Raw genomic sequence first — 15,465 nt, 5'->3', positions numbered from 1 at the left:
GTCAGTCACGCTGCTCTCAAACAACTCAGCTGTTATGTTTTGCGACAGTCATATTTTAGCTATCTGTGTGTTTCCATTGTTTTCAGTATGGTGACGTCTGGTCTGTAGGCGTGGCGTCAGTAACACAGCAAGGCGTGCTAGTCTTCGCAGAGCTGTCATGGCGGGCCCCGGAGGACGACATGGCAGCGGCTTGGCAGGGCGGGGGATCCCCGCTGTACCTGGTTACGTGGGAGGTAGACGGAGGGGGAATCACCGGCAACCTCTACACAGACTCCTCCTGCGTCACGCTCTCTCTCTGGGCAGACACTGTCTTCCACATACAGGTTAGTTTTCCGGACAATTTTCGTCTGTACCACTGACTGAGCCAGTTTTCTCAAGCATCTGTCATTGGAAAAGCAAAACAAACTTCTCATAAGTAGTGCAAACAAGCCATTTAGCAAATGCCTGTAGCTCACACATTGCTGTCTATATATGTCCGATGCTGAATGCTGCAAGAGTACAGGTATCGAACTGTAGTTGATACACATCCAAATATAGATTCTACTGCTTTTCAAAGGTGAAGTGATTTATTATTTATTATTTATTATTTATTTAGATTGACATAGTGCCGTAATCGATTCAGAGTAACTGCGTATTGCGGGATTGTTCAAGATGCTACAAATGGTTCAAACGGCTCTGAGCACTATGGGACTTAACTTCTGAGGTCATCAGTCCCCTAGAACTTAGAAATACTTGAACCTAACTAACCTAAGGACATCACACATACCCATGCCCGAGGCAGGATTCGAACCTGCGACCGTAGCGGTCGCGCGGTTCCAGACTGTAGCGCCTAGAACCGTTCGGCCACGACGGCCAGCTAAGAAAGAGTACGGGGGAAGTAATTTTCGCCATCATGCTCAGTGCTGACAACAAACAAACGGTTTTTGTTCGTGCCAATCTACAAAGTGTGGTAGAAATGTGACGCCCACAAGTGATAACATTGCGTGGAAGCAATTTTCTGCAGAGTCGTTCATTTTGAATTGTGGTACTTACTTGCAGTACTAAATTAAGCTGGCTCTGATGGGTCAAATGTTTCAAATGGCTCTGAGCACTATGGGACTTAACATCTGTGGTCATCAGCCCCCTAGGACTTAGAACTACTTAAACCTAACTAACCTAAGGACAACACACACATCCATGCCCAAGGCAGGATTCGAACCTGCGACCGTAGCAGCCGCGCGGCTCCGGACTGAGCGCCTAGAACCGCGAGACCACCGCGGCCGGCGCTGGTTCTGATGAAAATGTTCAGCGAGTAAGAGAAGATCGGCTTTTAAAATATTTAACTTTTAGGTCACAAGTAATATAGAACATTTTAGAAAGAGAGTGAAAAATAAAAATGGAGTTCAGTGAACTAAAGTCGTGAAATCAAACAAAAAATCCGAATAAAATGTAGAGAGTAAATCAGACTTCAAAATCAGTAGTGGTCAATTTTAAAACTTAGCCCCCATGGCGATATTGTCTACGGCAGAACAAGAGGAGTCATCTCGGACCAAGGCAGGAGCGACTAATGAAAGGAGTGATAGGAAAGTACAATCGGGCATTCTTGTGTCCTGTGTACCGTTCGAAACAGACACTATGTGCTAAACTCATTTTCGTTGACATTATACATATGCTAATTTTATCAGTTTTCTATCACTTTAAAAATAAAGTAACGTAGAATAATTTTAGTTATATTGGTATGTGTTTTGTTGACTTGCACATGTACCACCTGAATGTTCTTGTCCCTAGCTACTGACGGTTAAATATTTACAAGCTTTCGGCCTCGTGCTCCTCGACCATTGTCGACTGTCATCTCGTCCTTATATACGCATGCTCCCCCCTGGTGCCCCTTCCAGTGTCATATAAGACTTTTTCGGGACCCGGCCAGATATTCAAAAGAGAGACTAATTCGATATGCATGTTGTGCTGGTTGAAGACCGTGAGACACCCATTGGGGGCACACTTTGCGAATTTCCATCTGTTCGACGTGAACTTTTTCAGCGCTCGACCTGCGCCAGTGGCTGCTACCCAGACACACCGCTGTTGAATAATGAGGTGTGTTGTGTTTTCTGGTGAAAGCTGGTTCTGCCTCGGTGCCAGTGATGGGCTTGTGTTGTTTAGAAGGAGGTCAGCTGACGATCTGCAACCAACCTGTCTGCGTGACAGAAGCGCTCTACCTATACCCGAAGTTATACTCTGCGGTGCAATTTCGAAATACAGCAGGAGCACTCTCGTGATTATCTCACGCACCCTGATTGCAAAATGGTTCAAATGGCTCTGAGCACTATGGGACTTAACATTTGTGGTCATCAGTCCCCTAGAACTTAGAACTACTTAAACCTAACTAACCTAAGGACATCATACACATCCATGCCCGAGGCAGGATTCGAACCTGCGACCGTAGCGGTCACGCGGTTTCAGACTGAAGCGCCTAGAACCGCACGGCCACACCGGCCGGCCCCTGACTGCAGATCTACACGTTAATCTGATGATTCGACCTGTTTTTCTGTCAATCACGACCATCATTCTACGGGATATTTTCCAAAGACGTAACGGTCGCCCAACATGCTCTACAGAGGGTCGACATGTTGTCTTGGGTCTGCTGGACCTCCAGATCTGTCTGAAATCGAGCACATACGGGATATCATTGGACAACAACTCCAGCGTCGTCCACAACTAGCATTAGTCGCCCCTGTATTGACCGACCAAGAGCAACAGGCACGGAACTCCATTCCACAAACTGACATCTGGCACCTATACAACACAATCTATGCTCGTTAGCACGTTTGCGTTTAACATTCTGGTGGTTACACCGATTATTAATGTAGCACGATTTCTCGTTTGGAATGGCTGATCTTGTGGTTACATTAACCTGTGATGCATCAGTGTTGATCATTTAAAAATGTTGCCTAGGCAAATGTATTCTCTAAATTTCATTTCTCGACAATAATTATTTTTCGGTGTTACAGTTTTTACTTCCATCGGTGTATTTCGAAAACAGTGACGATAGTATGCTAAATTCCCCTGATCGCTTGTAATCTTACTCTCCCACACATCACCATTGAAATTTTCTGTCCCAGCACAAGCTTTGCAAGCTTCGAGAGGAGTAAGATATACAAAAGAATAACTTTTTACTTATCTTCGTTTTTTCTTGTTGTTGGCTCCAATTCTTGCGTGCAGGGCTACGTTCTTGAGGATGATATTTTGATTTACTGGGTTCCAGAAAACTAAATAACAGATGAAGTATTAGCTGTTGCTATGATTTATTTTATTTTATCCCATTCTTCTATATCACATATACTTCACAATCTCCATTTTCATACAACCATCAATTGCATTGTCATAGACAAAATTAAAAAAACACGTGCGTTCCCATCAGAGTCATCCCCACTCCTAGCCACATTCTGCGGTACTCACAACACTCCAAGAAGTTTACAAGGCGAAAGAGTTTACACACTTCCTTGACAAAAGAAGAATCATCACCAAGTTATATCATTATTTTATAAATCGATCCAGAAATAAATTTTATTATTATCGTCAGACTGTGCAATTAATAATAGGAATTTTAACTAAGCCACCCATTTTGTAATTTCAAATATTTATAAAAGAAGAGTGATTCTAGCTGTAGGTACAGAGTAGTAAGAAACTGATTTCTTTTTTACGTATTTTAGCCCGAAACATAAGATATCGTATACAAAATCACACAAATTTCATTGAGTTAAACAGCTGATATAACGTTCGCCTCTACAAGAATCGATAGTATACATGGTATCGGTTATTTCTATCAGAAAAAGGTTATGTTAAAAAAGGGTGTCGCGTTACACGCTGAAGTACAGGGTGATCAAAGAGTCAGTATAAATTTGAAAACTTAATAAACCACGGAATACTGTAGATAGAGAGGTGAAAATTGACAAACATGCTTGGAATGACACGGGGTTTTATTAGAACAAAAAAAGTTCATGAAAGTCCGACAGATGGCGCTGGACAGCAAAACTGCTATCGTGACGGGTGAGAGGTACGCCGATATGTTACAGAATCGCATCATCCACAGCCTGGCTGATAAACACCTGCTGGAACGTACAATGTTTATGCAGGATGACACTCCACGCTAGACGCGTGAAAGATCTCTTGCGCGCGTCGTTTGGTGATGATCGTCTGCTCAGCCGCCACTTTTGTCATGCTTGGCCTCCCAGGTCCCCGGACTTCAGTCCGTGCGATTATTGGCTTTGGGGTTACCTGAAGTCGCAAGTGTATCGTGATCGATCGACATCTCTAGGGATGCTGAAAGACAACGTCCGACGCCAATGCCTCACCATAACTCTGGACATGCTTTACAGTGCTGTTAACAACATTATTCCTCAACTATAGCTATTGTTGAGGAATGATGGTGGACATATTGAACATTTTCTGTAAAGAACATCATCTTTGCTTTGTCTTACATTCTTATGCTAATTATTACTATTCTGATCAGATGAAGCGCCATCTGTCGGACATATATATATATATATATATATATATATATATATATATATATATATTTTAGTTCTGATAAAACCCCATGTCATTCCAATTTTGAACTTTTTTTTTGTTCTGATAAAACCCCATGTCATTCCAAGCTTGTGTGTCAATTTGTACCTCTCTATCTACATAGTTCTGTGATTTATTCAGTTTTCAAATTTATACTGACTTTTTGATCACCCAGTATGTAGTGTGTATAGACACACCCGTTACTGTGGGGTCCACTCTTCCTAAGGGGATCATAGATGACTGTCGCGAGATACGGTCACCGTGTACAGGATGAGGCGCCGTTGCCAGTGGTGGTTCGGAATCTGAGGAGTGATTATTCATTTTCACAACAGGAATTGACCTCCGTACAGTACCTGTAAGCGGATCACTGTTACAGGTGGAGCTGGTGCGTCATTCGGTGGCCATCAGCCGCAGCGGGCGCCTGCGCATCGACACGGCGGGTCACCGCAGCGAGGCGGCTGGAGACGGCGGAGGCGCCGGAGAAGGCGACGCCGACGCAGACGTCGACGCGCCGCTGGTGGAGCGGCTGCGGCCGCGCGACGCGTGGTTCGTGCCGGTGCTGCCCAACGCCGCCGTCGCCGCGGCCTTCTTCGCTGTGGCCTGCTGGCGCGTCAGGCGACGGCACCGCCAGGCGGCGGCTGCAAAAAACACTGCCGTCAGCAGCCCACAGTGTGGCACGGCGACTGTTAAGCCTGTCGGTGCGTAACTTCCACCTGTTCTAGGGAAAAATACACTTCTTTCACTGTGTGTTGATATCAGCACGCTTACTACGCGTTGACACTCTTCGCTTGCTCTATTGTCTGCTCACTCACTGCCCTCTGTCGTATCTACCTCTAGCTGGAGCACTACTATCCAAACAGCGCAGCAGAAATATTCGTTCTCAACAAAGTAAAATCCTCTCTGTATTACTACACAAGGTATCTATTTCTTCAATATCATTTTCTACATCAGAAATCCGTATTTCGAACGATCTTCCTCAATAAAATCAGCGAAACTAAAGTTCTTTCCAAATCGAAAAGGTAGCTAATGGTCCACTTTGTACGATATATTGAAGGTCTTAACTTTATTGTGTGTTACCGAGAACTTGTATGCATTTAACTCAGCAGTTAAGAATTATTGAACTTATCTGAAATAATAACTCACTCCCCGTCGTAGGCCGCCGCTGGCACTTCTAAGACCATTAGTGTAACGTGCTGTGACGCACACCGCGGAGCCTGCACAACTCGATGTCACCTAGCGAGCCTGGCAGCGCCAAGGCCCAAGAGGAAGAGAGACCTAGGCTCGTACGTGGCACGTACGTCACAGCACGAGACACTTAGGTCGCAGGCGGGGAGCGAGTAACTATTTCATACGAGTTTAATAATTCTTATGGGCGCGTTTAAATGCCTGCAAGATCTCGATAGTGGACGACAAAATGTAAACCTTCTGAATTAAATACTTCTTAAATAAATGTAGACAGCTCGAGAGCTTTGTGTGGAGCCAAGCGTTCCCGAAGTGTGGCGTTCAACCCTACTAGTGTAACGTCACAAATTCGTTGGAGGCCCTGTATAACTCGTTGCCCCGAGGCAACTCGGCCATATAAGGACTGCAGCAGCAGTCTGACAACAAACACCACTTCACAATGGGAGACAGGTACTCGTCCGAACACTCGCCGATTTTAAATCTCTTAACGTGGCTGGAATACAGAGAGAATTTTATCAGTTTATTGTTTGTGTCGGTAATTATAACTGCCCTCACAAAAATATCTTAAATGTACGCAAGTGAAACTATGCCTAGAAATAAAGAATGTTGTGTTATATTCTTTGTAGTTCCAAGACATAAGAGGGATTCTGAAGACCGTTAGCTGCTCAGACTAAATAAATGGACAAATAGTTAGTGAAAGAGCACTTTTGTCGTCCTCCTAATCTCTTGCAGTCTGCAATAAGAGACAACTTCAGACTGTCTTCGTTAACATAATTATTTAATCTTTTTCTGGCAATCGTTAGTGAAAGATAGGACTATTTTCTTCGAAGAGTTAAAACGTAAACCGACATTTATCAGGCTGCATGTTTATTCCGTTCACTAGTCTCACATCTAGCTGGTAAACGAGCCACCCACGAAATGCAACTTGCCAAAAAGTACATTCTCAATGGGAATTGTGTATCTGGAACTTCTTAAAGCATGAGTCTCACCAAAAGACTCTCCAGCCAGCAACCTCTTCGATCCGTTTTTGCATTCCGCGCACTAATTGGGACTCGAAGCTACACACATGTGCCACGCTAAAATTTCTTCTCCAGGTGCGACAGTTGCTCAGCGCTCCTGCTCCTGCGCCGACTCATACTGCACTGTCGTTCTCCTTCCCTTCAAATCAGTCCCCCGCCCCCTCCCGCCCCCTTACTTTCTCTCCTGTCCCGACAAAGGTTGGAACGCTGGTAGTCCTGGAACAGCGGCCCTTACTGTCCGCCATTACATACTAATGCGATCAGGTTCTATATGTTAAACTGTTGTATCTAGTGATACAATGAATTGCAGGTTTTAATAACATTCAAATAAAAATAAATCAGTAATAACTGTAAGCTTACCTTCTCATTATTGGTCTTCTGAAAGCAGTAAGAAACCGACCTGTTTTAATTACTTCTCACTCGCGTATTCCAAGCGTAATTGGCGCCTGTCTTCTTGTTCCTGTTTTTCGATTAAAGGAATCAAAAGAGGGCAGCAGTAATTGAAAGTCGTCATGTTTACCGCGAATTTCAAATATTGAATGTGTACGATTACCCACCTCGCACAGTTACCTAGCTGTCCCTTACATCCTTCAAAAGTCGGAGTTTCTGACCGAATCAGTTTCAATGAAGGGGGGGGGGGGCACATAGTTGACTCGATTTACTGGAACAATCGTAATACGATGTAATGCAAAAAAATGGTTCAAATGGCTGTGAGCACTATGGGACTTAACAGCTGAGGTCCTCAGTCCCCTAGAGCTCAGAACTACTTACCTAAGGAGGAAGGATTCGAACCTGCGACCTTAGAGATCGTGCGGTTCCAAACTGAAGCACCGACAACCGATCGGCCACACTGGCCGGCGATGTAATGCATAAATGAAAGAGATCGCTTACAAATTCCTCCTTCCAACAATTCTTGAAGTATGTGGCTACGAAGGCTTTCCCGGCGTAATAATTGATAATATTCTTCTCGGGTATGCAGCCGGATCATAACGTCTTCATGACACAATATGAGCTTCAGGATCGTCACGGTTTCGTTTACTTAGCGTGAAATGACTACTTTTGGCAACAAACGTCTCGCCTAACCGCCGCTGTAAATTCAGGCTCTTACTGAGTGATTTCGTCTTGGTCACCACAGCCTCGATAAATTTAAAGGACATCGTTTCTGTATGGCTATTACTTAAAGTTACTACTTAGTGCCAGCAGGTAATTTCGAATTGGGTGCTCCTTCTCAATTGCTCAGTAGGTACTGAGGCTGTCGTGTTTACAATAAGAGCATTGAAGAATAAATATCGGTCTCACAGTCAGGATTACATAGTTTTGCTTCAGGCGTACTTTTTCTAAATCGGATAGGAGGAAAGGAAATAATAGCTGTGTACGCAGTACTCTTTGCCACACGCACAGTGGCTTGCAGAGTACAGATGTTGTTGATGTTATATTAGTATTTATAAGTAATATGGTCTACATCAGTACTAATATTTCAAAATGAACACGAATTTCTTCTGTTTTGCAATGTCTGTTGTAGATTTACCCCCGTTCAGCTGGCTGATGATCGCATGACTTCATTCTTGTTCCAGGAGCAAAGCGGTTGCCGCCAATGGGGCCAGATGACTTGTGCGTCTGAAGTCAGCAGAAGAGCGCGCACAGGATCAGTGCATAGTCACCTCGTGATACTCATCCTCATCTAGTCACTGTTGTAAACCAGTAGTCCTAGCTTTTTACACTTACATACTCCTTTGTTACTTATAAATAAGGTGTTACTCTATCCCCGTGAGCAACTAAAAGCATATGGACTGCTGTGCTCATTTCCAGTAAGATAACTCTGGCGTTATGTATACATCCCTACGTATGTTGCACACGCTACGTGGTAGCACCGCGTCAGGATGCAACTCAACTTGTGCAGTGGACATCTGCAGTAACCTGCCCAAATTACTGAAGTGGTGACGTTGGCGGAAAACTGCATAAGATAAAACAAGTGTTCGTTTTACTGCGAGTAACTGAATGAATTATGATGAGAAATTATATTTATCGACTGTAGTGTCATCTGAAAATGAAGCAACCACTTCTAGGGCTATTGAATTCACGATCAAATGGGCAAGTAGGTGGTAGTGAATTCCACTGTCACAATATGTTGACGATCGCCAGTGACGTAACTTGCTGCTTAGTATGAAAGTCAGTGAACAGCACTTAAAATTTGTGTACTGTCCGAAGCTAGAGAGATTATGTGTCTTAACCAACTGGGTTGAAACAGGAAAAGGCGCAGCCAAATGACGGGGTTTGTTTATAGCTGGTGGGTGTACGCAGTCAATCGGGACCTTGTTAGAGCATCCAAATCGTTCAGTGAATTGTTCAACTTATGGTAGAAAGCAGCTGCACTAAAAAATAGACATCTGATGGAAATTATTCTCTAACATCCACACCTCACAAGCTCTGTGGCTTTCTCACCAGAAATAAATTCCTTGTAAACTATGCCACAAAACGTTGTAATTAATACCGTGTCGAAAATACCCGAATTTGTGAGGATCATTGTATGAAAGTTCTGATTTCTAGAAAACAGTCACTACCTTCGAAGCTTCAGAGAAACAGCAGGCCTTTTCTTAATATTTTATAGTTGTTCCAGGGAAGCCTATGTTGCTGAAGGGAGTAGGTGACGCTGTTTCAGTTTATAGATTTTTATGTGACTGTCTCCTCTTTTCGATGCGGTTCAATGATATATTTGCTGTTTATGTGTAGTTGTTATTACCAAGCACTGCATTCTTCAGTCGTAAGAATTCAGTAAGCTACTGCCGGTGTGGAGTATTAAGTATAACGAGAGTATGCAGCTATCTACAGTTCGATTTGAGACACCCTTTGAAACAAGTTTCCACGAGAACAAACTGTTGTATTTTACCGCCTGCGTTGGAGAAACAGTTACAAGTGAAATGAATGGCTTGTATATATAAGTCACAAAATAGTAAACAGAAACGAGAAACTATTTTTGGACAGGGAATATTTAAGGAGAGGTGGACCCTTTCTATTTACACTTTGAAGTATGAGCTGAAAGCAGCTTTTAAAGTGAAAATCGACAGTATTCATACTATCTGTAACATTTTTACTTAATCCCAAATTTAGAAAAATACGCTAAATGTTCAAGTACCAAGGAAATTTCCTATAAACTGACGATCTTAAGACATTTTTTCACGGTGATTTTGGGTGTAACAAAACGTACTTTACAACTTAAATTTTCTTACAGCATCGGAACTAAGTAATGTGTACTCTTGTATAACTAGCTGAAATGCCAAACATACAAAAAGATTTTTGTTCGGCGATTGCAGTATGTGCTCCTTTGTGGTACGGGCAACTATACTGAATGTAACAAGTTTATACCTACAGTGACAGTGGTTTTGTCAAATCTTAGTTCGAATGCTGTGACATATTAAAGTAAACAATCTTTGACACATGTTGTAGTGAGAGAACTGAAAGGCGGCATTGTTGTACAGTACTTGAATTGCCAATGTCAACACATCCTGTTACATTATGGTATCCTTAGGAACCATTTATAAATTGACCTATTTGATAGTAATAAGACCAAAGTATTAAAATGTAAGCTCCTTCCCAAATTCTTATAATTAGGACAATCATAGGAATCCCATTTCATATCACTAATGATAGCTTTTTCTAAGATAGTCTTTGAAATATATATGTTCAGCTGTCATAAACTACAAGTTATTCCTATTCTCACACAAAGTATGAAATTGGATTTCAGGATTGTGGTATGTTACATTAACAGTTAAGAGGCAAGGGCCAAGATATGGATTTCATGAAGAAAAGCACGGTAATAGAGATACTTTACAGAAACAAAACAGTTTAAGCTGATTGTGATGTCAACAGTTCCATGTTTCAGTGATTTGTATATTATTTTTGTATGAAATATTCCCTAACTAACCGCTTTACTTGTTTGAAGACTGTACGAAATAAATAATAAGATACCTTCAAATTTGTATTGCATTATTTATTATTCCATAATTCCTGGTCAAATAACAACGTTCCGTTGGAAGCTCCAAAGCCCTTTCTGCTTTACTATAGACATAATACAAACGTTATCAAATGTTTCTTCAATGATTGAGTCCTACTCCACCCACTACCAAATTCACTATTTAGAGTCGTCAGGAACGATATTAGAGAATTAAGCTTTCTTCTCTTACTCAGAAGCCATAAAATAGCCTGGTCACCTCTTTTTATATTTTGAAATAATGACAATAGATGGCATAAGTGCAGTCATTGGGCTAAGAGTAGCATTGGGAATGAAAATTTTGAATAATGAACTGAACGACATGAAGTACTACTCATTTGTTGATTTGGGGGGGAGGAGACCAAACTGCAAGGTCATTGGTCTCATTGGATCAGGGAAGGATGGAGAAGGAAGTTTGCCGTGCCCTCTCAAAGGAATCATCCCGACATTTGCCTGAAGCGATTTAGGGCAATCACGGAAAACGTAAATCAGGATGGCCGGACGCGGGACTGAACTGTTGTCCTCCAGAATGCGAGTCCAGTGTGCTAGCCACTGCGCCACCTCACTCGGTCATGTATTTATGATATATCCTGGTATATACATTTACACGTAACAACTTTTGAACAAAATTAATAGTCCATTAAAGTACTCGGTGTAAACGATATTTGGAGTAAGAATGTAGTCTTTGTGTACTTTTTGTTTTTCAGTTTCTTTAAGGGATACAATTTTGTTAGCTGTTTTAGGTATCGTTGAAAAGGTTACTTGCAACTGTCTGCGAGTGAAGACGGGATTTCGTAAATGCAATCCTGCTCTTTGAAATGTTTGTCACTGCGTCTTGTTTATAGTGATCCAAATGTAATTTTAATAGTCAACTGCCTTTTTGTCAACTGAAAACGCGTGATTGGATTGGATGATGGACATGGTCAGTTATTATCTATGACATTACTATGTACAAATTATCCATTTAAAAAGTACTTTAAAACAAATAAAATGGTAAATGTAATAAGATAATGTGAAAAGGGAGTCTCTTATTCGTGATTAATCAATTATCTGCGTAAAATATAGATAAGTAGGTAGGTATCCATGATGCTCTTTTGCCTATAACAGTAAAAGTCTCTCTCATGTTAACCTTTTCCATAAATGGTAAGTTTTAGCATATAATCGGTACACAATGTCAGAAGCCAGTTAAAAACATTTCTAACGGAACCTCATCCAGAAACGCACCCTCTCGAAACCTGGACAGCAAGCTACACCACGATGCAGAGCGCCTCCCTTGCAGAGTCTGCCACTAGAGTTTGCTCAACATCTCCGTAACGCTATAACACTTACCAAATAACAGTGTGACGAAACGTGCCGCTCTTCTTTGGATCTTCTCTATCTCCTCTGTCAACCCGACCTGGTACGGTTCTCACACTGATGAGCAATACTTAAGTATAGATCAAAAGAGTGTTTTGTAAGCCACTTCCTTTGTTGATGGACTACATTTTCTAAGGACTCTCCCAATGAATCTCAACCTGGCACCCGCCTTACCAACAATTAATTTTATATGATCACTCCACTTCAAATCGTTCCGTACGCATACTTCCAGATATTTTACAGAAGTAACTGCTACCAGTGTTTGTTCCGCTATCATATAATCATACAATAAGGATCCTTCTTTCTATGTATTCGCAATACATAACACTTGTCTATGTTAAGGGTTAGTTGCCACTCCCTGCACAAAGTGGCTATCCGCTGCAGATCTTCCTGCTAGCCGGACGGCCGTTGGCGCTCTCCTGCCTAACGCTAGAGGGTATTGCCCGCTTACTCTGTACTCAACAGTTTAAAGCAGCAGGTCTTTTAGATTTACATTGTGCCCCACTACGGTCGAAGGTTGAAGAAAACTCGCGGTAAGTCCAATACGACACACAAGAGTAGTAGTTTAGTCCAGTTTCTGGTTACTGTCACTATTTCATACAGTGTATTATATTTATGAGTTTATGTAGAGGGATAAACTTCATTTCAGTCCGAATCTCGGATATAGCGATTTTGGATTGACAGCATATACAATAAATTGCACAGCCGTTATCAGGAAAGCTCTGTATACACACTAAACTATTTTCTGGAGTTTCCCTGACTGCGTTCGTTGAACCGCAGCCTCTCCTGAAAGAAGCAGATGCATGTTTCATGTACGCTATAGTAACATACACTAACTGGCCACATTACGCAAAGTGAAACAGATAAGACGGCCACACTAGATATGTCAAGAAAGACTAAATACACGTATAGAGGTTATAACGGACAATGTGGCGAGCAATTTCAAACGTTTATTTCTGCTTAATTATGGCGTCGGCGTTGGTTTTAGTTCTAAATAGAATTATTTACAGGGATTGGACAAATATTTGGAAACGTGGAGAGAACAGCACGCTCGACATAAATGAAGATGTTAGCCAAGCCTATTGGCTGCGCTATTGTATTTAACTACGATCGTCACCTTATCAGTGTCCACAATACGTTTACAAGTGTCGTTCTGTGCAGCTGTGAGTGAATCGTGTTGGAGCAAAGTGAATTCGGACGTGGGCAAATTGTTGCTGGTGGTGTACTGGTGGTTTCGGTAACCAAGACAGCCGAATTGTTTGGTGTTTCAAGAGGCGCCGTATCAAAGATATAGCACTAAAGGTTTATAGCGCCACCAAACGTGCTGGCAGCCCGACGACGCTTCCGCGTTCTTGAGCACAGATCAAATTTAAGAAAGTGACATGAGTATCATGGCACGGCTCAAGACTCTACACGTTTTGTGTCGTCAAAGTCTTCTCCAACGCCTGCTTCCATTGCCATAGAAAAGTGGATAATTTCCAACAATGATTGCCTATCGAAGACGCGGGGTCCAAACTATACATATTGAACGTGTGATCGTAAATCGATCATGCGACTCTGGTGGTGGCGTTATGAGTATGTTTACGGTGGTCGCTACAGCAACAACAAAAAAAGAGCGTTACAAAAATACTTGTAATTGCAAAGGAGACGACTTACCCTACTCGTCGTCAGTGTTGTCGTCATGTGAAAGTCCCTTACAGTGGTCTGGATGGATAATTTGGAAGAGTCGAACCATGTATTCTTCCTGATACTCGCTCGTCCGCAATGAAATTTTAAACGGTATTTCAACATCGAAACTGATCTTACGAAGTTTTACACACTTTGCACCACCACAATCATTACAGTCCCTTCTTTCCTCGTCCGCTAGCACTCCATATTTGTGACAAAATGTCAAACAATTTTCTACTCTGAATAAACATGGAATTAGAATTTTCTATGTTTGAGAATCAGCCGAAGAAACGTCAAGAAAACCAGACATATCACTCACTAACGACATAAATCGTCTGGGTTTTCCTAGCAACTCACAAATAATTCACAGAAGTAAGTAATTAAGGGTAACTAATGGAACGACGGATAACTGATAAAAATAACGATCACCAATAATTGATCAGAACGCCCGCCACCGGAGTCGCATGATCGATTTACGATCATACGTTCGATATGTATCGTTTGGACCCCGCGACTTCGATAGGCGATCATTCTTGGAAATTACCGAAAAGTGTACAGGGGAAGGGTAAAAATATGGAAACACCACACCACAGCATATGAACAAGCTAAGTTGCAAGAAAACCGCTGGGGTGGGAAAGAGCCTCCGATGGATAAATATAAGAATTGTAAGATTTTCAAGGGAATCTCATACCATTCTTCCTGCAAAATAGCGGCAAGATCAAGTAACGATGATGAAGGTGGGTAGTGATCACGCAGCCTTCTCTCCAAAGGAGACCACAAAGACTCGGTAATACTGAGATCTGATGTCTAGCTTGGCCAGGAGAGTCGCGACTGCACTGTGTGTGGTCAGCGGGGTTTCGAAGCAATGGAGGAGGGGTAAAGATTGCGGCGGAGAGACTTCTGGGTCGAGCTGTGAAGCGCCGATAGCGACGTTGTAATGTGGTGTGAGACGAGCAGCACACGTTCTTGTGGACGCGAGGAGACGTTCCTCATCGGTGCTCGGGCTACTCGCGTCTTTCCAGTGGAGTTTCCAGCCGTTTTCTGCTGCGGTTCTCTTGCTGTCAACTGCGCCTGTTACTTGGGTCGGCGAAAGCCACGGCAGCCGCTTGGGTGCCCGAAAATCTCTCCAGGACTCACGCGGTAAGTAGGTTTTTAAGTACTGCTTGGTGATTTGTAAGCCGCTTAACATTGCCAATTTGTTGGAGAACATCTGATGGTGTGTCGGCAAATCGTTGGCACTTGGAGAGAAATTGTGTCTTTTGTCCCTCTCACAGGTCGTAATTTTGTTTTTTGTTTCTTCTTAAAAAATTGACTGTTAAACGTGGTGTTCTGTTTATCTTCTTGTTTAAGCGCCTGGACAGTTCGGTCTAACCAGTGTGTTTGCCTTGGCCGTTTAAGACCTCCTTGTAAAAATTAAAACGTGCTAGTGGTTATGTTTTGTACTGAAGTGAGTTTCTTCCCAAGTGCTATATTTTACGAGAGGAGATATTTTGTAAATCAGTGTTGTCGGTTACACGAGGAAAGCATATTGCAGTGTAATTCAACTTTGGAATAGTGGGGCAGCACGTTAGCCCTTGTGTGTTCACACAAAAAATGGTTCAAATGGCTCTGAGCACTATGGGACTTAACTGCTGAGGTCATCAGTCCCCTAGAACTTAGAACTAGTTAAACCTAACTAACATAAGGACATCACACACATCCATGCCA

General features: G+C 42.4%; 1 protein-coding gene across 1 annotated transcript in view; it reads left to right on the top strand.

Moving 5' to 3' along the window:
- The window catches only part of LOC124622958, a 154,458-nt gene extending 144,433 nt beyond the window's left edge, over positions 1-10,025 (top strand). The window contains exons 5-7 of the mRNA XM_047148749.1: positions 87-323; positions 4,922-5,243; positions 8,321-10,025. Coding sequence (XP_047004705.1) covers positions 87-323; positions 4,922-5,243; positions 8,321-8,367 — 606 coding nt within the window. The 3' untranslated portion in view covers positions 8,368-10,025. The remainder of the gene's footprint in view (positions 1-86; positions 324-4,921; positions 5,244-8,320) is intronic.
- The last annotated feature ends 5,440 nt before the right edge of the window (positions 10,026-15,465 follow it).

This window comes from Schistocerca americana, chromosome 7 (genome assembly GCF_021461395.2).
Source record: "Schistocerca americana isolate TAMUIC-IGC-003095 chromosome 7, iqSchAmer2.1, whole genome shotgun sequence".
In the NCBI taxonomy this organism is placed as follows: domain Eukaryota; kingdom Metazoa; phylum Arthropoda; class Insecta; order Orthoptera; family Acrididae; genus Schistocerca; species Schistocerca americana.
This window is presented reverse-complemented; position numbering and strand designations above follow the sequence as displayed.